This window comes from Numenius arquata, chromosome Z (genome assembly GCF_964106895.1).
Source record: "Numenius arquata chromosome Z, bNumArq3.hap1.1, whole genome shotgun sequence".
Classification (NCBI taxonomy): domain Eukaryota; kingdom Metazoa; phylum Chordata; class Aves; order Charadriiformes; family Scolopacidae; genus Numenius; species Numenius arquata.
Window position 1 is genome coordinate 69213914 of NC_133616.1, and position 27188 is coordinate 69241101.

General features: G+C 41.0%; 1 protein-coding gene across 1 annotated transcript in view; it reads left to right on the plus strand.

Annotated features, from left to right (window-relative positions):
- The first annotated feature begins 4501 nt into the window (after positions 1-4501).
- DTWD2 (DTW domain containing 2) overlaps positions 4502-27188 on the plus strand; it is an 86472-nt gene continuing 63785 nt past the window's right edge. Inside the window, exon 1 of the mRNA XM_074166881.1 lies at positions 4502-4632. Coding sequence (XP_074022982.1) covers positions 4502-4632 — 131 coding nt within the window. The remainder of the gene's footprint in view (positions 4633-27188) is intronic.

Below are 27188 nucleotides of genomic sequence, written 5' to 3' on the forward strand. Positions count from 1 at the left end.
CACTGCTGCAAAGCATTTTGGACATGATGGCACAAATTTCAGTTCTTATGTCAACAGAAAAAAATGCAGATGAAGATTAAGCAACAACAGGACGTTTCTGTTGCTGCTGCTTTTTCTCTAGTTTACGTAAAGGACATTTCAAACCACCCAGCAGTGACTAAAATATCTGAAATCAATTCCATGTTTTTCAAGTCACTTGCTGTCAGTTTTTACAAAGCAGTGAGCTATCATGAATGACAGACAAATCCAGAGACTTTAAATAGAACAGGTAATGTCTGAAGCCCACAGGTTCAACAGATTAGGAGACAACATTATGCACTGTACATCATTGTTACACTGTTCTTATCATGCAATCAATTTTTCAGTACTGGATGGCTAAATCCTTTTCACTGCTTTTGGGGTGGTTTGGGGTTTTTTCAATTATTTTTTTTTCTTATCTGCAATCCTTAGCTGCCCAGGCAAACAAGTAAGATAGGATGTTTTTACTCCCAGCTATTCTTTTGTAAATCAATTATAGCATGGCACCTTCTAGAACAGGGACAGTCACAGACAGCTTCTGCCCTTGAGCCTCACAGCATTTCTGTGCACGTGGAAGAATACAGCACCTCCAGCAGTAGTCACCCAGTCCTTGGTGGGTGGTTGGAGTTGTATTATTCTGGCCAACTACCTTGTCTCAATAGACCATTCTTTTAGTTTCAAAAAGGCCTGCCTCGGGAAACCAGTGGGCTGGCAAACCAGTCAGTGCATGCCTGCCTCAAACAGAAAGCAAGCTCTTCACCAAAACTCTCCAGTTCCCGGTTTTGAGTTCAGACACCCCCAAACTTGTCCTGCACAGAGCTCTTTTGCCAACTATAGTGATATTTACCACTGTTGCTCATGAAACCCCTTATCTAATATACTGGCTTCTATATGTGCACTAAGGCTTCTGTTCACACATGTTGCCAGCTTAGAAGGTGTTTTGTTCATACCATTCTTCTCTAGAAATAGCAAGACCTCTGTCTGTCTTCTGTTGTGAGGAATTGAGGCAGAAATATAGGAGAACAAAAAAACCCATTATCTCTTTTTCACTGCAGCCTTTGCATGAGCATCTCCCAGCTTGCCTGTCTCCAGCCTTGTCTCCCCTTGGCTCACAGGTGTGGGTGTGAGTCAGTTCCCCAGGCTCACCTGCGGCGCGCTGGGACAGCAGCTCAGCTCATCGTGGCTTCCAGGCTCCCAGCTCCGACTCCACTCGGGCAAGCTGACGCCTCACACTGACACCAGCGGCTGCGCAACGAGCCCGTTGGGGCAGTTCATCCAGCTCAACTGCTGGCTTTTGGCTCAAGGCCCTGAATGTATGGCCAAGTATGGGGGTGGACAGGAAAGAAGAACAACTGGCCTGAATTCGACGTTTGTGATCTGCCATGAAAGCACGTTATGTAAGAGGCCATAGCTTTTGCAAAAGATCATAAATCCAGCAGGATTTCAGATTACTTACGCTGGTATTTGAAAACATGAGTCAAGCCCAAGCCAGGGAGTAGAAACACAGCACTTTGAATTAAACTGGCTAAAGCTGCCGGGGAACCACACCTGCCATTTGAATATTCTTGAGAACTGCCATCCTGACAGCTTCTTCACATGTCTTAAAACAAATGCATATTAAATTTGAACTTTTGAGGCCAAGGGACACACACACACACTTTTCTGGGTAAAGCACTTGTAACAGCAAGAAATGTAACTTGTTCTTACTTAATAAAGCCTAACCCTAAAGACAAATGGTTTATGTAAGGATGCAGAGGAGATTGGGCATGCAGAGGAATGGTACTTTCCATAGCATTTAATGGACTTATCACACTGCAGTGAGTATACAGCTAGTCACTAAACATGTGATCATTTGTGCTCGCAAAAAGGGAACAGTGCAGTACATCACAGAGTATTAAATGCAGTAACAAGCTCCCACTCATGCCATCATTTAGGTCTGTAAATTTACAAATTGCAAACACTGGTCCAAAGAGATGCTGTAAGTTCCTCAGGTTTCTAACACAATGGTGGAGGTGCTAATTGGGATTTAATTATGGACATCAAATACACAAGGCAGTCATTCATTAAATAGGTAGTGTGGACATATCTACCTATTAGCCTGCTATAGATTGATTATCAACATCTGCCATAAAAACTATTTGACTTTTTGCCTCAACCTTCAATATCCAGGCATTTCTCCTCTGAAAACTTTTTCTATTATTTAAGACTTTTTGGCCTAGAACTCATATTTCCAATGTTTTTAAATGAGTATTTAGTGTCAGATTTGTAGTTTGCTGGCCTGTAGTGAGAGAAGTTGCTGGTCTGGTTAAGCTCTGGAACAACAAGCATACAGCAAACACTAGCTCTGTTCCAAAAAACGCTTGGGTTGACCTGGCTTTTAATCCCTTCTGCTTTTGTTTGTAGTTCAGAACAGCAATGTTCTGATAACAGGAACCCTCTGTCTTCAGGCTTACATTTTCGTCACAGTTTATCCTAACCTGATCTCGTGCCAACATTTTCCTTCAGCTTAAACTGCTCACTTTGCTCTTCAGATACATATACACAGAGAAAAGCCGTAGTGCTCTCTGTTAGCGTTTAGCTATTCCCTCCTACATTTGCCTATTCCCTTGACAATAAAATTATTTCATGTCATGTTATTGTAACATTTATTTTAGGCATCAGCAGATCAATTTTCTTCTTCTGTGCAGTAAGATCAGAATGGTTTACAAAGGTTTACTTTTAAGCTTATGACTGAAGCTGATTATTCTCACCAGACCAGATAAAGCCTCACTCTTTGAGGTCTCTTGTGGGAAGCTGTGAAGGCATATCCAGGTTTCCGTTAGCAGGATTGCATGGGGACTCTCTTCAGTAAGGTGGAAGCAGGAAAGTGACCCAAGTAAGTTATCAATACTCCTTCTCCTGTCCACTACAACTTTGTTACTTCTAATTATCAGCCTAAATAAGCTCTTTATATGAACTCATCTTGTGACAAGGCTTTCAGTTTAATAGAAAAGCTCCCCCTCGTATTGGTCCCGTCCTAAATTAGGTCACATATAATACTAGCAATAAATAACTTTGTAATTTAAAATTTGCATAGTGGTATTCTCTTTTTCCCTACTTTTTTGTATTTTTTTATTTTTTCATTTACACTGTGTAATTTTACAGCCACCTTCAGAATCACTGGTCACTTTTTTTTTTTTTCATCTTGTGAGTAAAATGCATTCTAGTGGCTACAGAAGAAAATGAATTAATTTGCAGCTTGAGCTACAAATGCAAAACTACAGTACAAAAATACAAAACTTAAAAGCAAAACCAACTTAATATTGTGCATGTATACTAGCAGGCCTAAATTACATCCAATGCCTCTGAAGATCACAAACAATATTTGGATGCAGAACAGAAAACAGGAAATAACATAACCAGCCAACCCATCTACAGTTGCTAATTTCAGGAGAAGATCTCTTGTGTGGAGATTCCCTAGTTACCGTATTTCAGTTGCTTTCTAAGGTAAACTACAACAACCTTGGAGTTGAACTTCATTTTACTGGATAGGACTCCAATGTAGTCTGTTTATTATCATATCTGACAATGAGCAGAGCATAACTTGCATCTAAATCTTTGATCTCCAGTTTATTTAAGAGCTGGTACTACTGAGGTTGGAGAAGAGTCAGAACTTAGATCTGTTACTTTCCCACCCTCCTACTAGCCTAGCTTGTGCTGCAGCCTCTCTCCAAGAGCTGGGTGAACTCAAAGAGCAGAAAGGATACCGACAGATGTGTGAAGGCCTAAACGTCTACTCTGAAGCACTTACCGTTAAAATGGTCAAATACGTATTTAACAACGAGCAGTTAATTTTCACTGCTCTCACTAGCACCAGAGGACTGTTTCCTACTCGTACACACGCTGAGAGCTCCAAGCCCTGGGCTGGATTTTCTTGCACCTGGCTGTTTCCAGAGGAGCCAACAGCCACACAGCCCTCGAGCCCGGCTCCCGCCGGGCCCCCCGCTCCACCCCCGGTACTGGTGCTGCTCGGACAAGCCCAGAGGCAGAGGCCCAGCTGCAACTCGCGCCGAAGGACAGGCCGCGGCTGGCAGCGCCTGTTGCCGGCGCCGGGCGCTGCTGCGGGCAAGGCCGAGGCCTGCCGTGAGACGCTAGGCCCAACTCCGCCGCCGTGACAGACGGGGTGTTAGCGGCCGCTCCCACAGCCTGCAGCCGCCGACACCCTTCGGGATATGGGCAAGGGTAGCTCTGCGCTGCCAGGGACCCCGGGCTCCAGCGCCAACCAGGCCGGCGGCTGTCGCGCCGGCCCACAGCAGCGCCGCGCAACAACGGCGGCCTCTGCCGGCCGCGCCGCGCCCCAACGATGCGGGCGAGAGGCTCCCCGCGCCCCGATTGGAAGAGCCCCCCGCGAGGGGGCGGGGGCGCCTCACGTGAGCGGGGACGAGAAGCCTTTCCTGCCTTCCGGCGCCCCCTGGCGGCGGCCGGCGCCTCCCGCCGCACCGGTATGGAGAGGGGCAGCGCGGCGGCCGGCAGCGGGGCGGCCCCGGTCCCGGCCGAGGAGGGCGAGGGCTGCGCGGGCCTGTGGGAGCTGCCGGTGGAGCGCTGCGAGAGGCGGCCGGAGTGCGGGCGCTGCAGGTGACGCGCGGGGTCGGGCCGTAGAGAAGCCGCTGGGCCCGGTGGCCCGGCCGGCCCTCGCCCCGCCCCGCTTTTCTGGAGGCTGCGCTGAGGGCCCGGGGCGGTGCGTCCCGGAGGCGGCGGGGCGGGCGGCGGGGAGCTCGGGACAAACGGGGTCTGGTTATTGAGCGAGGAGGCAGGACGGGGGTTTCGGGCCACCCCGCGGCCTTTTCACCTCAGGAAACCGCCTTCCCTGCGGGCAGGCGGGGAGGGGCCTGCGCGGGGGGTTTCAGGGAGGCTGGCTATGGTGTAAACGCTTTTAAATTTTTTTTTTTATTTATTTTTTTTAAGGAATTCTTTGGTTCTGGGAAAGTTTGTCTGTACTCGGTTAGACCCTCAGCCTCTTTGTCCCACCCTAGGCTGCCTCCATGACACCTGGGAAAGGTGGAAAAATGTTCCCTGGAGTCTGTGGCATTGCCTTGTAACCTGGTGCTGTGTCTGTCCTCTTAATGGAGTGAGTTGTCAGTATGTCAGTTGCTCCTGAACTGAAAAGTTCATGCAAAACGGCCAAAGAAAAAAATTTCCAGTAGATGTATTGGTTTCATGTTTCTGTTGATTGGTAAGACAAGTAGAAAAGAATGTAAGTTCATTTACAGTGTAGTTATAGTCTCTTTAAGGCTTCAGAGTTCAGGAGCTTTTCTTTTTTCTGAGGTTCCTGTAAGTAAAACTTTTAAATACTCTTTTAAAATATTTGATGAGGTTTATTAGCAGAGCTGTTATGTAAAAATTCTGATATCCAAGTTTGAGTTCATAATAAAAAATATATATTCTGTATGTCATAATATCTATAAATGTTAACTATAAAAAAGTTAAACATGGGCAGTAGTTAATGCCCAAAGATGAAAACCGAGCAGATGCATGACACTTCCTTTTGCTGCTCTCTTTTTTTCCAGAGTTTTATCTCAGGAATTCTTGACCCAGGTGTTGTTTTGTGTTTGTTTAATATATCCCAGTAGGGTGTGGTTGTTTATTTCCCTTCTGTGAGTTTCTCCAGTTTTCTCCAGTCCTCCTTAAACCCCTGTACAGTTCTTGTATCCACAACATCTGGCTCACAAGAAAACGCCTCAAACCCCAGGTGGGATTAATCACCTTTTAATTTATTTCGATTCTGCCTTCTACCTTCCTCTTTTGGACACAGTATTCAAAGCGTGAGCAAACCAGAGATTTATACCTTGAATAATGTGGTTCTGCTTATTCTTATATGAACCCTTCCTTGTGCTATGGCTGCTTAGTTTGCTAGCAACCTTTTGGTAAGAGACTGTGTTAAAAGCCTCTTGGAAAGCCAAAGTTGATTTTTGACAACTACAGCACCCTCACCCACATTTGTTGAATCTTTCAAAGACCTTAAATAATTTTGAAAAGCAAGGGTTTTTTTTGCAAAAGCCATACCAGTTCTTCTCATGTAAATCATGTATTTCTGTAAGTGTTCACTAACTATATTCTTAAGTGTAGTTGTGGCTTACATTAAGAGTTTGATTTGTTGTAGATTCCAATTTTTTTTTAGGTTTTTTTTTACATTTGCTGATTCTAGTCCTGAGGTGCAAAGGAACTGTTGAATGAGAGTTAGCCCACTGTCATTCCTTATTCAACTATTTAACCTTGAGTTCTTTTAGAATGCTTGTGGGATGCTGCTAATTATTGTTGTTTATTTTGTCAGTGTGTTTCATAATCTCTGCTCTAGTTTCTCCAATTTTGGACAGATTCTCTGATGAGTCCCCTACAAAAATGGTTTCCAGAATAGCCATCTCCCTGTGCCTCATTACCAGCTCCTCATCTCCATGTAGTAATGAAACACCAGCTTCCTAAAGAACTTTAGATGAATTACACTTGCTGCGAAGAGCATGGATACAATGACGACAGACACTGAAAAAAACGTAGGGGGAGAGAAACTCAGGAGGATAAAAAGACCACAGAGCTGCTTGCGTTTTAAGAAACAAGGAAAGTAGCAATTTTTTTTAAACTAAAGTTTTGATGGAGATTATGATGCAAGACTGAATTGTGCACTCAGTCTATTTTTGCAGTGTATCTTCATCCTCTTCCTCAGGAATGTAACTGACTGTCTTACCAACTTCATGGGCATAGGTTCTAAGTGTCCCAATACTGCAGCTGAAGGTTCAGGGTCTCCATCTGATCTCTCTTATCCCCTTTGATGCTGTGCAGGGTGGACCTCCACCCACAGTTTTTTCACTCTGTGGGACAGTTCCTGGACAACTGCACGGCTCCTGCAGGCTAGAAGACCACATGCCCCTGTGTTAGGCCCCAAGCACTCGCTGCAGCCTGAGACGTGCCAAGCTGCATCCTTCATCTAAAGCTCCATCTGGGTCTTAGAGTCTAATAGCAAAGAGACGGTTTGCTCCAGTAGTGCCTGGAAATTGTGCCCTATGACTACCATTGCTGAAAGCAATGTTCTAATCCGTTGTAGGCTAATTAGCTGTTCTGCTGAGTGAGTTTTCTGCTGGACCAGCTTTCTGCCTGCTGTGGGTGGGATTATTGGACGGAAGGTAGAAGTTGGAACTGTGGAAGCTTGACTTAGATAAATTTAAACTGCTATGGAAGAGTGATGATACAACAATACTACTGAATCAAAAGTATCCTCATTCAAAATAAATTAAAATTAATTATATGTCTGTTTTGTCAGACAGAAGATAATAATGTAACCACTGGTGATGAAGCTATATTAATCCTGTTATTCCTGGCCCTTTGACCAAAAGCTGGCAGAAAGAAGTAGTGCCTTCAACAGAGAAGTTGGTCTTGGCCAAGTTATACGGTAGTAATGAGACCATGGCTCATGGTGATTTGAGATCTCCCAGAAGAGCACAAGTACCTGGAAATAAAATTTAATTCCAGATGAGGCAAAAACCTCCTAGAAATAGTCACCTTTTGTAAACATGAAACTGGCTTCCAGTTCTTAGTCGCAGTGAAGGTTGCATTATGAAGATGCTACATATTGTAGTTTACATGACAGTACCTCAAGAGTGTCTGCAGCTTCAGCGTTTCATGAGGAAGGTGTTTTGGTAGGTAGTATTCAGTATTTTGCAGATATGTCTAACAGAGCACGTGTGAAGAGTTGAAGAAATTAAGTCACAGGTCTGCCCTTTGATTTGTGTGGAAGGACTTTGTCAGTGACACAGTTCTAGTTTTAGACTGGTGTCATGGTTTAACCCTAGCCAGCAGTTGGGACCATGCAGCCGGTTGCTCATCCACCCTTTCCCCACCCTTCAGAAGGGTAAGAAGAAGAGGGTATAAAAATAATACCTCATGGGCTGAGATAAAGACAGCTTGACAGAACAATATTAGAAAAGGAAAATAATAATAATAATGCACAAGTCACTCTCACCACCTGATGAACTGATACCATCCCAAGCAGTGATCGTGAGTACCCACCCCCCAGCCCACCCCATTTATATACTGAGTATGATGTCTATGGTACAGAATACTCCATTGGCCATTCCATCATTCTGTCTAGGCTTCTTCTCATCCTCTATGGGAAGCTGAAAAAGGTCCTCGAAAACTATAAACATCACATGGTAATAACTTAAACCAATTTGTATTATTGACATTCCTTTCATACCAAATCTGAAACACAAAAAATACCGGGAAGAAAATTAACTCTGTCCCAGCTGAAACCAGGACAGCTGGGGAGGAGGGGAGTGCCTAGCAGGGAAGCACTGGGGAGAGGTATTATAGTTTTTAGAAGAGTTGTCTTCAGCTGTTGCTGTTAATAATGAACTGGGTAAGTTGATCTGTCTGTTGCAGTATAGCTGAAGGAATCAGAAATTGTTTATCTCTTCATTGATTTTTTGGCCTGTGGAACTGAATTTTATTTCTTGTAACTTTTTTCATTTATTACTTTTAAAAAAACAGAGGGCATTTGCAATTCTGTTGTACTCTTGTGTTCGCCTAGTAATTGCATATGTGGGTTTTTCAAGGTATCATAGAATCATAGAATGGTTAGAGTTGGAAGGGACCTTAAAGATTATCGAGTTCCAACCCCCCTGCCATGGGCAGGGACACCTCCACCAGAGCAGGTTACAGAATTCCCTGAACTGGTGAGTTGATGAGACTTTTTAAAGCTAATTTCAACATAGGTGAGCCTGATAAAATAGTTACAGGTCATGTCACTTCTATGTTGTATTTCTTCAAAAAATGACTAGAAGTATTGGCAAAGATTTCTCAGTGTTTATTCCTGACATTTAGTGATTTTTTTATGTAAATAATTTCAAATATGTGTGTAGTTTAATACAGAAGGGTAGAGATATATATTTATTTCAGTTTCCATAAGCATATAGGCAACTGAGAGGGTAAGAGGGACCTTGGTGTAAATCAGGTGTCTGACCCTGCTTTGGGGCTTTGTAGACCTTTAGCAAACACGAGTGACATGAAGAAGAGCTCTGTTGCTATGACTTTATTCTTTTTGATACCTGATTTATGCAGTCATAACCAGCTTGGGCATCTGAATAGTCACACAGAGAGGTTTGAAGCAGTGCCCTTAGAAAGCTAGAAGGTGAGCTAAGTTCTTAAGCAAGGAGGTGCTATTGACCTGCCTGCTCCCAGGCTTTGAGTTGGTTGTACTTCACTGGCCAGCAGAGAATACAGCCACAAGACCACAGAACAAATTACTGTTGTGAGTTTTATATTTAAGCACATGTGCATTAAGGGGAAAACATTTATTAAAGGTTTTACAGCCTAATGCAGAATTATTTATCAATAAATGCTTATTTTTGCAACTGCAAAAATCTCTTTTACAAACTGTGAAATTTTATTTCAGCATTAAATAGTTATGTTATACCCAGGGAACTATAGGCCAGTCAGCCTCACCTCTGTGCCTGGCAAGATCATGGAGCAGATCCTCCTGGAATCTCTGCTAAGGCACATGGAAAATAAGGAGGTGATTGGAGACAGCCAGCATGGCTTCACCAAGGGCAAATTGTGCCTGACAAATTTGGTGGCCTTTTACAGTACTGCCACAGGCTTGGTGGACAAGAGCAGAGCAACAAACATCATCTACCTGGACTTATGCAAAGCGTTTGACACTGTCCCACACGACATCCTGGTCTCAAAATTTGAAAGACATGGGTTTGATGGATGGACCACTTGGTGGATCAGGAACTGGCTGAATGGCTGCACTCAGAGGGTTGTGGTCAATGGTTCAATGTCCAATTGGCAGCCAGTGATGAGTGGAGTTCCTCGGGGGCCGGTACTAGGACCAGTGCTGTTCAACATCTTTGTCAGAGACATGGACAGTGGGATAGAGTGCACCCTCAGCAAGTTTGCTGACGACACCAAGCTCGGTGGTGCAGTCAACACGCTGGAGGGAAGGGATGCCATCTAGAGGGACCTAGACAGGCTTGAGAGATGGGCTCGTGCAAATTGCATGAAGTTCAACCAGGCCAAGCACAGGGTCCTGCAGCTGGGACGTGGCAATCCCAGGCACAAATACAGGTTGGGCAGAGAATGGCTGAAGAGCATCCCTGAGGATAAGGACTTGGGGGTGTTGGTGGATGAGAAGCTCAACATGAGCCGGCAGTGCGCACTGGCAGCCCAGAAAGCCAACCACATCCTGGGCTGCGTCAATAGTAGTGTGGCCAGCAGGTTGAGGGAGGTGATTCTTCCCCTCTACTCTGCGCTCGTGAGACCCCACCTGGAATACTGGGTCCAGCTTTGGAGTCCTCAACACAGGAAGGACATGGACCTGCTGGAACGGGTCCAACGGAGGGCCACAAAGATGATCAGAGGGATGGAGCACCTTCCCCATGAAGACAGGCTGAGAGAGCTGGGGTTGTTCAGCCTGGAGAAGAGAAGGCTCCGGGGAGACCTCATAGCAGCCTTCCAATATCTGAAGGGAGCCTACAGGAGAGCCGGAGGGGGACTCTTTGTCAGGAGATGTAGTGACAGGACAAGGGGTAATGGTTTTAAATTGGAAGAGGGGAGATTTAGATTAGATATTAGGAGGAAATTCTTTGCTGTGAGGGTAGTGAAGCACTGGAACAGGTTGCCCAGGGAAGCTGTGGCTGCCCCATCCCTGGCAGTGTTTAAGGCCAGGCTGGATGGGGCTTTGAGCAACCTGCTCTAGTGGAGGTGTCCCTGCCCATGGCAGGGGGGTTGGAACTCAATGATCTTTAAGGTCTCTTCCAACTCTAATCATTCTATGATTCTATGTAGATTTTCCTGTCACTAGAGTAGCAGAGATATTTATGCAGTAACACGTCAGCTTTTCTGAGGAAGCTAAGAAATTTTAATTGGCCTGAGAGTGTGGAAAGCAAGAGTACACAAGCCTGAAAGTCTCTACCATTCAAGAATTACCTTTTTTATTTTTTTTTTCTTTCATACACATATATGTCTTTTGAGTTTTTAATTTATTTTCAGTAGAAGATTCTCAAGGAATTTTAAAGAATCTTAAGAGGGACTCTTGGAATTATGTACTTAATAGTAAAATAGATGTAGAATTTAACAACTACAGATGAAACTGTAACTTGTTTGAAAGTGGTGCACTAAGATATATGTAATAAATGGAGTCTCCCAGGGGTCAGTACTGGGTCCAGTCCTCTTCAGTATATTCATCAATGACCTGGATGAAGGGATGGAATGTACTCTCAGCAAGTTTGCTGACGATACAAAACTGGGAGGGGTGGTTGATGCACCGGAAGGCTCTGCCGCCATACAGTGAGACCTGGACAGGCTGGAGAGTTGGGCAGAGATGAACCTGATGAACTTCAATAAAGGCAAGTGTAGGGTGCTGCACCTGGGCAGAAATAACCCCATGCACCAGTACAGGTTGGGGCTTGACATGCTGGAGGGCACCTCTGAGGAGAAAGACCTAGGAGTCCTGGTGGACAACAGGATGACCATGAGCTGGCAATGTGCCCTTGTGGCCAAGAAGGCCAATGGCATCCTGGGGTGCATCAGGAAGAGTGTGACCAGCAGGTCGAGAGAGGTTATCCTGCCCCTCTACTCTGCCCTGGTGAGGCCCCATCTGGAGTACTGTGTCCAGTTCTGGGCTCCCCAGTTCAAGAAGGACAGGGAACTGCTGGAGAGGGTACAGCAGCGGGCTACAAAGATGATTAGGCCCCTGGAGTATCTCTCTTATGAGACGAGGCTGAGGGACTCTGGTCTTTTTTAGTCTAGAGAAGGCTGAGGGGGCATCTGATCAATGCTTATAAATACTTAAAGGGTGGGTGTCAAGAGGACAGGGCTGGTCTTTTTTCAGTGGTGCCCAGGGATAGGACAAGAGGAAATGGGCACAGACTTGGATATAAGAAGTTCCACCTAAACATGAGGAGGAAGTTCTTTCCTTTGAGGGTGGCAGAGCACTGGAATAGGCTGCCCAGGGAGGTGGTGGAGTCTCTTTATCTGGAGACGTTCAAAACCCAGCTGGACAAGTTCCTGTGCAACCTGCTCTAGGTGGACCTGCTTTGGCAGGGGGGTTGGACTAGGTGATCTCCAGAGGTCCCTTCCAACCCCATGTGGATCTGTGATTCTGTGATACGTGATCTGTACCATATTTTAGGAAGAAAAGCTAAAGCTAAGTGGAAAAATTACAAAGCATTAGAAGAGTTCTCAAGTTCAGTGCCCCATATAATCTTAACAAACTTTTATTAATGTTGCTTTAAGTTACTGTAGTTTATACACTAAAATCTGTGGCTTCTGTTGTTTAGAATTATAAATATCAAGCTAAACATTGGCCAGTGGTTTCAGTTTATTTTTTTCTGCATTTAGCAGTTACTATATCCAGAGTAATTTCTCATGCTGTTATTTCTTTGGCCTGTATTACCAGTAATTGAGTGGTGCCAGAACTGTGATCAATTAAAAATTTCAGTGACTTGAATGTTACTGCTTTCTCCTAGACTAAATCTCAATGGAATTTGTTAATTTCCTATTATATTGTGATCAGATTAATGAGTAGTGACCTTTTTAGGCCACTTACTTTGTGCTCAGCCAACTAGCATCATTTTGATCTGCTGACTTTAAAATAAAAATAATAAAAAAAGGGTATATCAGGTTGGCCACATTCTTTTGACTAAGTGTAACTATAGGTAGTAGGAGCACAACCAGAGATGAGAACTGCAGCAGAGAATAAACTTGTTAATTAATGCAACTCTCGTACCTTTGATCTGCTTTTCTGTAATTACACAAACTGCAACTTTGTCTTGGGGACGGTAGTTTATTGTAAGAGAAGCCAAAGATGTTTCAACGTTGATCAAGCCTTCTGAATTTAATCATGAAGAATAGTAAAAATGCCGATGGTTGCTTTACAACAACTGCTATGGATTTTAGTAAACATAATAAAAAGCAAAAACCTAAAAAAAATAAAATAGGTATTTTACTTTTCATGCTGTGATAGTTACAAAAGTAGGCGATAGCTGAAGACTATCTATATACCCAAATAAGAGTTCGTTTAAGTGCAGCCAATTTTGTGATTTTTATTGTAATTTCTGAGGATGGAATTAGAGATGGGCATAGGTGAACTTCTCCTGGAATATTGTGCTATGAAACAGAACAGTATTTCCTTTTGAGGAAATGCAGTCCTGGTGTATCTCAGAGTCGCTTACGACTTTCGAGTACTGTAGAGCTTGTCTGAACATCCCGTGACTGATGTAGTCTTACTTCACTCCAGTTCTTCTTCAGTTACCCCATGGTTTCATGGTTTGGGTTTTATTCCCTTTTTGTTGTGGTTTGTTTGTTTGTTTGTTTGTTTTGGTATTTTGGGGTTTTGTTTTTTTTTTTCCCCACAGGCTCATTGAGTTTCATTTTTCCAAACCCAAGTTTTCCTGTCACTTCATCTGCGCCACTCAAACCTCCTTCCCATCTTTAATCTGTATGCCTAGAGTTTCTTAGGGTTTCTTTTTCCTGCCTTTGCCAGGGAATGGATTATTAAGGGTATCTAAGTTCTTCCACCTGGAGGTTTTTTGGCTGCCTTTCATTTATGAATATTTCTTTTTTGCCCTCCGTTTCAGTTGTGGAAGGTGGTTGTTGCAGTCTTCTCTCCTCCTTTTAATGTCTGTATTTCATACCACCAACTGATCTCCCATCCAGATTTATCCCTTGTAATGCATCTGTGTGTCACTTTCTCATTTTCCAAGTCAAGTACTGTCTTCTGATTCAGTTTTCTCTTGGCTCTTTTATAGCTTTACCAGGGTTGTGCTTTTGCTCCACAAGCTATGATGAAATGCTTTTTGTCAAAGTTTGTAATCCTTTCTGCTTGGAACAAATAACCTAACTTCAGGCTCCTAGATATGTCAGCCTGGTTGTTGCCTGTGGTGTTACTGGAAGTGTGGCTCTTCTTTGGCTTCTAAGACGTATTCCTCAGCTGTTTTTATTCCTCCATCTTTCTGTGTACCACTTCTGAGTTATATCAATTATGCCTATCATCTCCGGTAAGAGCTTGTTTTTAAATTTTTGTCCTTGGTTCCTAAAGCTATTAAACTTCCATATCAATATTGAAGACCTGCAAACTGTCTGTAACAGATGGTTTTCGCTTAATCTCAAGTTTGTCTTCTCATGAATGCCCAGCTGTATTGGCGTTATCACATAAAGGAGAATGTGTCCTTGCTGCACTTAATTTTTGTCTTGCTGGGCAGTGTGTAAAGAAAACAGACAAAATGATTCCTGGAGGCCTTATCCTATGGCTGTTCTGGCACAACAGTAGTAAACATTAGATGATTTATGTTGTAAATTTAACTGGAATTTTTTCTTACCTGATAAGTAGCCAAATACTTGCTATGGCTGATCTTTCTTTCTACATGTTTTTCTCAATTTTGAGAAATGAGGGTGGTGAGACACTGGCACAGCGTTTCCCAGAGAGGTAGTGGAAGCCCCATCCCTGGAGGTGTTCAAGGTCAGGCTTGATGAGGCCCCAAGCAATCTGGTCTAGTTAAAGTCTCTGCTCGTTGCAGAGGGTTGGACTAGATGTTGACCTTTAAAGGTCCCTTCCAACCCAACACATTCTATGATTCTGTGAAAATATTATTAATGATCTATAATACAATTTTCTGAGTTTGTTGTTTGTTTTTTTTAAGCAGCCAATCAAATATTATCCAAATGTTAGAGATTTTAAATAAAAATGAATGTGCATGCTCCTTAGGTTTTAGGAGCACCTTGAAAAGCACACTTTTTGTATGAATTGACAATATCTACTTATGCAATCTTACAATGTTTGTTATAAAATATTTTCATTTTCTTATGGTGTCATGGAGTAGGCATTCTTCCCTGTATTTCTGGTTTGTACTAGCAGTTCAATATTTCTGTTTCTCTCAAAAGTCCAGTTTAATGAAATTGAAAATAGGTGAATTGTGTGCTAGGGAGAGAATAAACAGAGCAAAATGGAATGAATATGAAATTTTCAGGAACTATGCATTTGATGCTCGCCTCAGATGGAAAGAAAACGCTCCTTACCTTAGATAAAGCACCTGCAGTTTGTGGGTTTATTAAGGACGCCAATCTGGAGAAATCCACTGCCAGAAAAGTTGATCACAGATGAGGTCAGACCATTGTGAGGGTATAGTGACTAACAATGGCTAGTTTTGTTAACTCTGGTTTATATTCTTAGCTGCTAGAAAATGGTAAATCGTAAGAGTGCTATTTCATAAAGAAGGGTACTCAAAAAGGGTCATCTGGGGGTTCTTATGATTTGTTACTTGTATGAGACAACAGTAGTGGTCCATTTCAGATTTATAACGTATGGAACTTGTTTTTCCTGATAGTTCTGAATTCAATATTACACTTACGCAATTTAGGAATAAGCCCCTTAATTTTTTCCTCAGTGTCTATTGGGATTTGAATTAGAAACTTGGTAACTTCTCTCTCTGTATTGGAGTTTTCATCAAATAAAGTTTTGAGCTTGTAAAATCATTAGGGTCTAAATGTGTAGAAGGGCTTGTTAATTGTAGCCTCTATTAGGGAATTTCTTCATTAAAGTACCAAAGAGATGAGCAATTAAATCCAGATGGGCTGTTTCTTTTGGAGACCTACATCTAATTCTCCATGAACATCTAAGTCTTTTGAAAACCCTAATGTATGAAAAAGCAGGCAGCCAATGCAGTGCATTTAGTTGATTTTAAGTGCTTTTTAGAAGATGGCATCTCCAAGTAGATTGAAAAAAACCAAACCATTGAGTACAACAAACTTTCTTGTATGTGTAGCCCCTTCATGGGTTTCAAAACTGAAGCAGAGATTCTGATGGATATGTATGTGTTTTAAACTAAAGTAGTTTCAAAGGGATCTAGATACCTAAATATCTTAGAGCATTAGTCTCAAACTACTTCGGTAATGTCTTTGACATTTATAACAGTGCATCAAACCCTATTAAGTTAGTTATCTTTTAATATCATTCTGTTACGAGCTACTGCTTTGATTTCATAGTCTGTTCATATTTGCAAATATAGATTATGTAACAGTTTTGAGGGGAGTCAGGGGAGAATTTTAATAACAGCACTATCAGAGGACTAATGAAATCATGTACCACAAAAATAATTGGAGGTAGGGGAGAGAAAGGAAAACAGCACGCCTGCCTTGTGGTTAATGGTTTTAATAACATCTAACCATGATGACAGGTTTTGAAATAGTAGTGGTTACATTCATCTGAGTGGATAAAAATATTAGGGAAGCGTTTGACAGTTTTCCATGGTAGCCTTGTAGTCAAGCTGAAAAGATACGGCTAGATGAGTGGGGCTACAAAGTGAACAAAGTGCTGTTCACTTTGCAGTCCAGTGCAGAACTGTTGAGCTCAAGTGGCTGACAGTTCAAAGTCTGTGAGACAGTTGCTTAGGAGAGGTTTTCATGTGGGTTTATGCTGTATCCAGAGCTGGTGAACATGTTCCCTGTGACCAAGTTGGTGTGGTAGAAGGCATGCACAACAGGCTTGCAGGTGGCACCAACGGTGGGGGGAGCAGTTGCAGAACTGCAGGAGGATAGAGCTGCGATTCAGAGGCACGTTGACAAATTGTCTTGTCATTAGGGACCTCACAAAATTCAGGAAATTCAAAGCCCTGCACCCAGGGCTGAACAAGCCCTGGCAGCATTGCAAGCCTGCATACTGGCCGGTGAGGGGACCAATCTGCAACAAAGAACCAGGGCACCGAGGTGGGCAGCAGGCTGAGCGGGGGTCAGCACTGTGCCCTGGTGGCAGAAGAGGTCCAGTGTATCCCGGCTGTTTCAATGGGAGTGTAGCTGTGTTTCAACTTAAGAAAAAACAAACTACCCTTTGTGAGAGTTGTTAAGTGCTAGAGCTGGTTGCCTGGTGAGACAGAAGTCTTCGTCCGTGGAAGTGCTCAGATCAGGTTGCTCAAGGCCTTTGAAATAATTCCTGCTTTGAGTGGAAAGCTGGCCTAGGTGACCTCCAGAAGTCTCTTCCAGCCTGAATTATTTTGTGAGTCTGTTTATAGCTTTGTACCGTTGTGCTCTGAGTTAATACCAGTGGCCTCTCAGACCAGGCAATGCTAATTTTCTCAGCACAAAATTATACTGTTGTGGTCCATCTCATTCCTGTCAGTCTCTTAATGATGTACTCAGGTGCAGTCTAACCTTGTTTTTGCTAACTTTTATGAGAATGCTTGCCAAATATACTACATTAGTTATAAAACTAGTGTTTCCAAGCTACACAGGAAAGGTACATCTATGCAACAGGCTTCTACGTTTCTTATTCAAAAGAAAATATTATTGTAAGGTATTTTTCCTAAGAAATGCTCCTTGTAATGCACCTTGAGTAGTCATTAGGTACAAATCAGTATTATGGGGTTTGATGTAGTGAATGCTGTATTCAGCATTTAAAAGCAGTTGTGCTTAATTAGTTGTATGCCTTAAAAGCAGCATCTTACTGTATCCCCAAAAAAGCTTTAGAATAACTTAATGAACTTGTTGCCTGGTTAAATAAATAAAATACTCTGTTGTCAGTAAAAATGAACACGCTTTAATGACATATAATAAATGTTTATTGTTTAATAACATGTATACTGGTATAAAATACCTTATTTCATTGTATTATGCCAGAAAACTGTTTGACTGTTTTTAATGATTGATGCTAGATCAAAATCAAAGTGAAAGTATGTTCGACAGAAGTGCTCGCTGTTCAGAAAAAGGACGCTAGAGTGTAGTGTAGCATTTATAGTAGAGCTAAGGGGTATCAGGAAGTCTGAATAGAACATTGCTTGCACACTGCCTTTCTTTCATATGGTGTTGTAATGTTGAGTTGTACTGAAGTTTTCTGAATGTATAAATACAACCTCATTCTTTTACCATCTATGGCAGAAGAAGTGAATAGTACACTAGAATACTTTAATTGAAGATTCTTTTTAATATTTAACCATTTTTGTAGCATTGGTTATTCATCATATGAAGCTCTGTTAACTGTGTTTTTTGCTTGCATTCAGTTGAAGATAAACCACAGAAAATGGTAGATTTCCTTTTACCAGGAGTATGTACTCTTTAAAGAAGTTTTATCTAACAGAAGATATCCACTTTTTATATTAATGCTAAATATAGACTGGAATGGGCTTTCTATTGTGTATTGATCTCTTACCAAAAAGAAGCATAGCAATACCTTCATTTCATTGCATTTTTTTTTTCTTTGTTATTTCTGAAAGGAAGAAAGCTTAAATTCATACCTCTAAGTGACAGGATGTAGCATTGTTGCATGGATTGAGAGATATAAAAACTTAGCTCTTCTTTTAACTTCTGAAAGATGTGTGGGTACTGAGCCTGCTTTCATTAAAAAATCAATGGCAGAATTCACTTCTGACTTCATTTGGTGCGGAATTGAGCTTTTGATTTAACTCTTCTTTATCTTCTGCTTGTTTCAGCTAGGATTCAGACTTGTTTTGCTACTAGCAAATAAAGTATGCATTCCAGTAGGCTCTGTCTTTAAAATACTATATTTAATAAGGTAAAGTTGCATAGGTAGATCTAAATTTCAAGTATCAAAAACCTATTGCCTATGTGGAGATAGAAACGTCAGTTTTGTTGATACTTGGTCTGTGTTTTTGGAGCAAGCAAATGCTGTGGTTGTAACTTAAACTATCTTCATATCAAAACTGAAAAAAAATATAAAACGTGACATGGAAAGTTAAGTGTTAGATGTTTTTATTCTTGCGTAGATTCTTACAAGGTAACCCTTAATGACAGCTTGCAATTCTCCTTTTCTAACCAAGAAACCAACAATAAAAAAACAACAATTCATGAAGCTTCTAGGTAATTTAACTTCAGATTTGTAGGCTGCATTTAAACAGCTTCAGTTGCTGTTTGAACCACTGAATGCAGGCTTGTACTGTCTGTCACAAGCTCCGGCTAGCAGTGTCTTAATACCCGAGATTCTTAGGCTGCCTTTTCCCTGGCTCCCTGCAGTGTTCACTATGTTCCAGACGGGGTGCAAAAGAGCCTGTGTTCCCTCATGCCATGGTACCAGACTGAGAAGGAGAGGGGGAGAGGGGCTGGTAAGACACAATTTCTGGGAGTCCTCTGCAGAGAGGCTCTTTGGGCAGGCATGCAGGGGGCTAGCAAGCCTAGTAGACCCGAGGCTGAAGAGCCGACCCTGCCTGCTAGTCCTGGCAGGTCGAAGAGGTAATCTGCTGTACAAAAGTCCAGATTCCACATGCAATATATTTTTAGTCTGCTCCTGGATTAAAATGAAAGCTTGGTGCTAGCAGAGAATCAGCATTGAGTTCTGTGTCTGGTGGCTTTTATTGCTTTGGGAGAACCCTACTGTTCTGCTGAAAACAGGCTGAGTAGGAGGCAGAAGCAAAGTTCCCTTAGGCTGTGCTAGTGCTTCTCTATCGGTTTTGTATGTTCTTGTGTATGGAGATACAGGTGTTAGCAATGCACTGGGCTGATTTGTCTCCCAAATTGTATAAAAATGTAATAAAATCTGTGAGTAATTGTGTACATATATATTAAAACTTAAGTAATTTTTTTGTTGCTAACCTAAAGAGAAGCTGAAACACTGCTAAAAGTGCTAATTGTTGGTGAGTGTATTAATGCTTCCTAAAATGCCATTCCACAATATTAAATAAAATTTAATATTGAATGGAATTTTTTACTTTGAAGCTTGCTGAAATGGGAGTGGCTGAGGAGCAGGTGCAGCCGTGGGGGGCTGCGGGCACAGTGCAGCCCAGCACTGGTGGCGGATGGCTGGGTGCTGCCCGGTGAGGGCACCCACTGTGTGCCAGGAGCAGCTGCATTTGGATTTCAGCTTAGGGAAGCCACATAGCAGATACTTTCCATGTTATAACCATTTTTGCTGCTCTGGACTGTTTCATAGCTTAGTGGTCTCTGCCCTCTTCCAGTCCATGGCTTTAAGATAGTTTTTAGATTTTTATTTTCAGTTCTAGTCAAGCAAATACAATAATGGAAGTATTTTGGGCCGGGTTGGGACAGACCTTCCTAATATATGATGTAGTTGTAGGGAAATAGGCAAAAACCCAAATTCTAGTCAAGTAACTGCTCACACCTTTTCTCGTCTTTCATGTATAAACCTTTAGAAAGGGGAATAGGTCAGATTATATAATCATAGTTCATAGAATTCTGCCTACACAAAGTTCAGATTCTGTGTCTTCAATTAAAACTGGTGGAGAGACATATATTAAAGATGAGTTAGAAATGGAAACTTCAAGAGTCTTTTTGACAGTCTTTATTTTTATAAGCATTTTGTATTCTTATGTTGGAAATAGTTTAGTGCAGCATTTTCAGATGTAGATACTTCTTAAGCATCTTTTAAACAAGCTGCATGTCAACTTAAGTAAACCATAGCTGGACTGAACTTTATCATATAAAGCCAACAGCAGAATTTCTCATTTTATAATTATTATTTCAAAGGCTAAAATAGCAACAAGTATTTTGGGGAACACAACTCTTCACTTTGAAGCAAACATTAAAACAAATATATTTCTATAGTGTTGCAAAAAAAATCATCTTCAGCCAATGATATCTAGAGACCTCATTTAACTTAAGAAACATTAATTTAGGAACTTCACGTGCTCTTTAAAAATATATTTCTGTTTTAACTTTATGCTGTTAACTGGAGTGTTCTCTGCATATATGCAAATGGATGAAAGAATCAATAAGCTGATTCTGTATTGTTGGAATTTTTTTCTTCTTTTCTTTCTTGGATTGGTGGGTTCTTTTGTTGCCTGGGAAATTCTGAGGTTTTGCACAAGACTTTTCTGTTTACAGATTTTTTCTGGTTTGTCTTTTCTTGTGACAGCCTCTGAACTTCTGAGACAGACAGGGAATTATAAAGCTGGCAATGTAAAACTTCAGTTTAACTTCTTAATCTTAATGTCTCAATGGCTCGCTTTAAATGCCATTACTGCTTCACCTTCTTCAACAAATTCAAAGCTCCGGTAACTGTCTGGCATCAAGCTTGTCAGAGTGCCAGCTATTTTGCCAGACTGTAGAGCCAAGATGCATGAAAATGTCAACAATCTCAGCCTCATTAGTTTTTGGCTTTCCTGGCCTTTCTGTAATGACTGCAGTGCTGCATAAGCTAAATGCTATTTTTTTTATTTACTCCTATTAGTTACAGTGGAAAACACAGCCAACTTTAATGTAAACAGTTGAAACAGTTGAAAGAGTGTTCTCCAATTGATTGTTAATTTCAGTTATTTGCACGGAAAGCTGCCTGCCAAGTTCTGCTTCCATATATTAAGTTACGAAAATATACAGGATGGATTGGATATTTTGTTCTTTTCTTCTTTGTAGCTTTTCTCCGTTATAGCATTGGAAGACATTTGTTGTTTTTAATATGTTCAGATTAGCCTTGTAAAGCTGCCACGAACATTCCAGGTTAAAAAATCCCAAAACTGACCTTTTTGTCCTTATTTATGATTTAATTGGTCAGGCAAAAAGGTTACTTGCCTTGGGAAATGGTCACATGAGAGGTCTGCACAACTTAGAGCTTTTAAAAAAGACAGCATGGATCTTGTCCACATTTCTGAAATATTTTGATTTTTGTTTGTATACCTTCAACATGAAAATATGTAAAAGAACACTCCTTGAGGACAGCTTACACTTAACATGAATTCATACCGATGCTGTACTAATGAATCCACTAATTTTGTTGGGTAACCTGTTACCTTGTATTGCAATGTTAAAATTTAAAGGAAATGTCCAAATTAATCTAAAATACTTCTATTGTAATTGCCTGTCATTGCAGCATTATGAACTTCTCTGTAAGAGCCACTTTGCCCTTCAGTGGTAATTCTCTAGATACAATTGTCTCTTTAATCCATATTAATAATATAATTATTATTAAAAAATGTGTTGTACTATTTACTTAACGTTCAAAACCACTGTGAAAAATACGACAATGTGAAATAGAAGGGAAGTTTGAAACTGCCAAATACTTGAAAGGGAAGATTTTTTCTTCACTAATTTTAGATATTTTTACAAATACACATTTTCTGGAGAGAAATATATGTATGTTTGTTTACTTATTTGCCTAATTTTTCAAGAGGTGCGCTAGCTGATGTAACTTTCCAAAAGATGGGAATGTTATCCTTCATGAGAACTCTGAGCTTGTTATGAAGTAAATAACTGCTTCCATCCCTTACCTCTGGAAAGTTGCTTTTTTTGTCCAATTTTAGTCTTAAATCTAGGAAGAACGACATCTTGTAATATTTGTAAGTAAGGTTTTTCTCATGTTTTGCTGCCATTGTTCATATCCAGACCAGTTGAGTTTTGAATGAAAATCATTACAAACTGATAGTTGTTTGGTGCTGAAAAAGAAATGAGTTGGTGATGTAAATCCCATTTCCAGTGGCTGGGTGTCAACAGCAGAAAACTCCAAGCTCACAATCAGCATTAATACAACAGCTTCTTTAAGTCTTGCATTGAGGATGGTTTTGATGATTTCGCTTTTATTTCATGGTTCCTGAAATGTATTGGGTTACTCTGAAAATAAATGTTAAAATGGAGCCACATATAGTCTGTGCTCTTGTTCTGAACACTTAATTTGCTGAATTTTATTTCCTTCTGTTGAGTGTAGGAGCTGGATACGGTCTGTTGCTTCAATTTTGAGATCTGTGGCTCAACAACTTGTTTGTATTGTTGTTCAGTAACAGTAAAACATGCGCTCATGCTTAGCGTGCCAGTGAAGACTGAAAGACCTGAGAGCTGATTGCACATGGCCTTGCAACTGTATTCTTTTAAATAGGGATTTGTGCCGGTAAACCAGACAAATGGGTCAGACTGGAGGTTCGTGTGGTGGATGGTTGAACAGTGGTGAGCAACTGGAGCCTGGAAACAGCATAAATACAGGGCAACTGTAGTGTTATATTTTGTTTGGGTTGGTTATATTTTGTCTGGGTTTTTCTGAACCAAAAAGGCATATCTTTGTGCTTTAATAACTCTTGATGATGGATACCTTTTTTCCTGATGTGAGCTTTTTGTTCCCTTGATCATGTGATAAGATGTACAATGTAGCTATTCATGAGACATGCAAATAGTCTTTCAAACTTACTCTCTGCTTGACACCTCTGTCAATTAACAGCTTTTTTCTTTCTTTGGGTTTTCTGAAATCTGTTCACTGGGCAAAGATATGGGATTATTTCTAATTTGCAACAGAACAGTAGCTTTCAAATTGATGGAGAAATCTTGATTAAATATTATGGAAAACATAATCAGGGTTTGGATCAGGGGTGTTGTAGCCCATGCTACTGAGAGTACAGTGGAAAATGGAAAGAAGCAGGGGGTATATCTTCTCACTGTAGCATATAGGAGCAGGAGAACTGCTGAGAGCTGGTGCCAAGGGAATCTGAATGCTAGGAAATAGTGCTGTGATCTCTTAGCTGCTCACTAGTAGTGCATCCCTTGTTGAGAGGCAGGAAGGTGTCTCTGTCTCCCTGTCCTCCTTTCTGAACCTCTTTCTGTACCTCTTCTCTGATGTATCTCTGACCCCACCCCATTGCTTTCTCCCATCGCTGTACCCCTTCCCCTAATAGTTCCAGTGGTGTACTACGAGGTTGGTTCAAAGGCAGTTTTTGTCCAAAAAGTATTGTATTACTTTTTGGGTGCCTCTGGTGTATCTCATGCCTTTTGCTTCCTGTGGCAAGAAGAATAGATGTTGTGTTGTGTCAACTATCAGAAAAGTCCTCTGGAAAGTAACTTGTCAAATACAATCGTAACCTGTATTTAACTGATCACTTTTATGGTCATGTTGGTTTGGAAATTTGTGGTACTGCTTTGAATCTCTTTTGGTACAAAATGCTAAATTTAGTTTGGCGTATTTTAGTGAAATTAAAATGTAGTGCGGCAGTGGCTTTTCCTGGAACTAGATGGAAAAATTTCGAAACTTGTAACATAATACATTGCAGATTTGAATTGATCCAGTCTGATAACAAATACACAAATAATTTTCACTATGATTTGTATTAGATGCTTCTCATTTAAAATGGGAAACTGGGATATGTTCCATTGAACTCATTGGCTGCACCATTTAAAAACATGCCCTAAGTGCGTTTTCTAGGAGGATGCTTCTCTGTTTCTGCCTCACACTCTGGAGAAATGAAAGGGGAAAGCTGATAATTGTAGACTTTATAGAGTTCTGACATTCAAACTCGGTGCCTCTAGCTCATTAGCACAGTTCACATTCCCTATGCATCAGAAAATGATCTTCCACAAAGTGTGAAGACTCCGAATGACTTCATAGCTCTCTTATGATATAGTGGTAGAGCTTTTGTATGAATTAGAACAAGTGTTCCAGATTTCCGATCAGCTGAGTTAATTTATTCCTGTGTCAGATTGCTTGAAGTTGCTGTCCCTAATTGCATTGAAAAGGGTACAACAGCCTTTGTGCAGGATAATTTGTAAAATTTCTTTAAATAGTTACTTCTCTACATCTAAAGGCAGTTTGTTTGCAAAGGAGTTGATGCTTGTTGGCAGGTAACATGGGAATAATTTTTTTTCCTGTTGTGTGTGATATTTTCTTTGGATAGAATATCTTTTCCATGCATGTTTTTGCGGAAGATGTTAGAATAATTGGTCTTGTGCTCTTTAAATGCTTCTAGAGCTGATGAAGAGGTTCAGGAGCTGGAGATGGGAAGGAACATTTGTGTGATTTGTCCAGGAGTGCAGGTTGACTAATCAGTAGATACCATAATCAGTTTTGAAAGTTGTGTTTTATTAGTGATATATATAACTAGTCACCCTTAAAGCTATAAATTTGAAATTCAAAATGCACAAATAATTTTCACTATGATTTGTATTAGATGCTTCTCCATTTAAATGGGAAACTGGGATATGTTCCATTGAACTCATTGGCTGCACCATTTAAAAAAAAACCCAAACACCCAATCACAAAGCAAACCAAAACCATACACCTGTTTTATTTATTTTTAACTTCTTGTGGGAAGCAAAACCTCAGCAACATGCCATTTTTTTTTTTTCCCTTTTTTCTTGCCAGGAAGCTGGTGCTATGCAGGTTACCAAATGGGAAAGGAGGTTCTTTGTTGACTGTTTTCAGTACTCTCTCCACCTGTGTTTCTGATGCTGTGATTTTAATTTTTGTGGTTGTTAACTCATAATGAAATTTGTAAGAATTTAATTTTAAATTTTTATGTGTTGTGACTAGTGATTTCCAAAGTCTTTTGAAAGAGACTGGAGGAAAGGATGGAAACTGGAACACAATGGAGTCAAAATAACATTCTATGCCTGATTTTTCTCAGGAAACACTATTAAACTAGGCCTTGAAAATTTTGCTTGAGTAAAGAATGTTCAGAATAAGCCTAGAAGAAACATAAACAGTGCTGATGGCTCCTTGAGTTTCTCAGTGTTTCATGAGAGCTGGAGCACTTCTCAGAAAGATGGCTTTCCAAAACTTAAAGAGAAATTGGAGAGCTAGTAGGCATGTAATTAGAAAACTGAGGCTAAATTTGCGTTTTACTTCTGATGAGTTTTTATTTCTTGATTGTGTCTGTGGGAGTCAGTCTTTTGTAGGCCAGTTGATATGAAGGGTTGTGAGAATAGCAGTAGACATCTTAAAAGTACAGTAATCCAAGCAGGAGCATTGAAACAACAAAATATGATGACCATGAATTTCATAATTAAATCTGAAGTGTGGCAGAGATGACATTTTGTTATTTCTGTTCTCCAGGGTAACTGAGTATGCCAGTGAAGGACTACAAGCACTGCAACTGTGAGAAATATTTACATGGTAATGTTACATAGCCTTCTTGTAGTGCCTTAAGATTGCCCAGCCACATTACCTATAAACTGCCTGCTACTGAGAAAATAAGGGCTGCTTATAATAATTGAAGTAGTGGTAATGATTGAATTGGCTCATCCTGTTAATTTTAAAACAAAAGAAGAGGGAGAACTCCAAGCAATTTCTTGATTCATTATTTCAGTATTATAGTGCACAGTTTTCCTCTTGCTCAATAGTTTAAAAGCATGTGTGAACTTCAGTTAACAAAGCAGGACAGCAGAGCTTATATGTTTGGGACATCAGTTATGGATCTTCTAGTTTAAATCTGACTCATATTTCTTAGGATTAGAGGATGGGCAAGTTTTCCGAACTCTCAAGTTTACCATGTAGACTTAGCTAGAGTGGACTTTAGGCCTATCTTTAATGTACAGTGCAGCTGGTGACCATGGCAGTTTGGCTCTTCTTGCAGGATCTATGCTTATTACCAGCGGAGCTACAGTGAATACCAAATCCTCCTCCTGGCTGCACTGGCTCTGGGTTTGCCAGGTGGGCCTTGGCCATGTAGAGGATGAGACAATCCATTATTTCACTTCTGATCAGCATAAGAGAGAGAGGTTTTCATTTAATAGGGATGGCTTCTTGTCTTCCATGAAAGTTGTGGCGATTGCATCAAGCCACATACTCTGTAGCCATGGGGTGGGGGAAAGCATAAATGTAATATACTTGCTAGATTCTTTTTAAGATGGCAGTAAGATCTGTCAATTACAGAAGGCTACCCCCAAAGGACCTGTAAGATTTTGCCCAGAGAAATGCTGAAGTACATACAGACAAATTTTAGACCTAAAATACAAAAAGTAAAAAATTGCAGCTATGTAATCTCAAGCCACTGCAATGGCATTGTATATATTCTTTTTAAGTTGTGCAGAATGACTGAGCATAGAAGAATGGCCATAGTAGAGCATATCAAAGGTCCATCTGCACAGCATGCTGTCACCAGTTGTGAACAAATGTAGTAATGAGTATATACATATATCTAAAGAAGAAAGAGGAAGCACATGCTTTTACTTTTGTCCTTTCCCCAACTGCCTTTAGCTCAGGGGACTTTCTGAGTTGGCTGTGGCTTTGTACCTTCTGTGGTGGTGCTTCCATATCTGTTCGATTTTTATTTCACAATTTTTTCCAGTTTCCCTTGAACCCATGTAAAGTTCCTGTATCCACAGCATTGGTCAGTAATGAGATCTGTGGCCTTGGAATGCAGAATTCCTCCTTGTGTTTGTTTTTGACCTGGCTTCTCCAGCCTTTTTTTGCACTCGGAGTCCAAGATAGGGCTAAATCGAAAGTTTATTTAGGGGCATAATAATGTTCCCTGTTTAGTTATTTCATCCTTTCC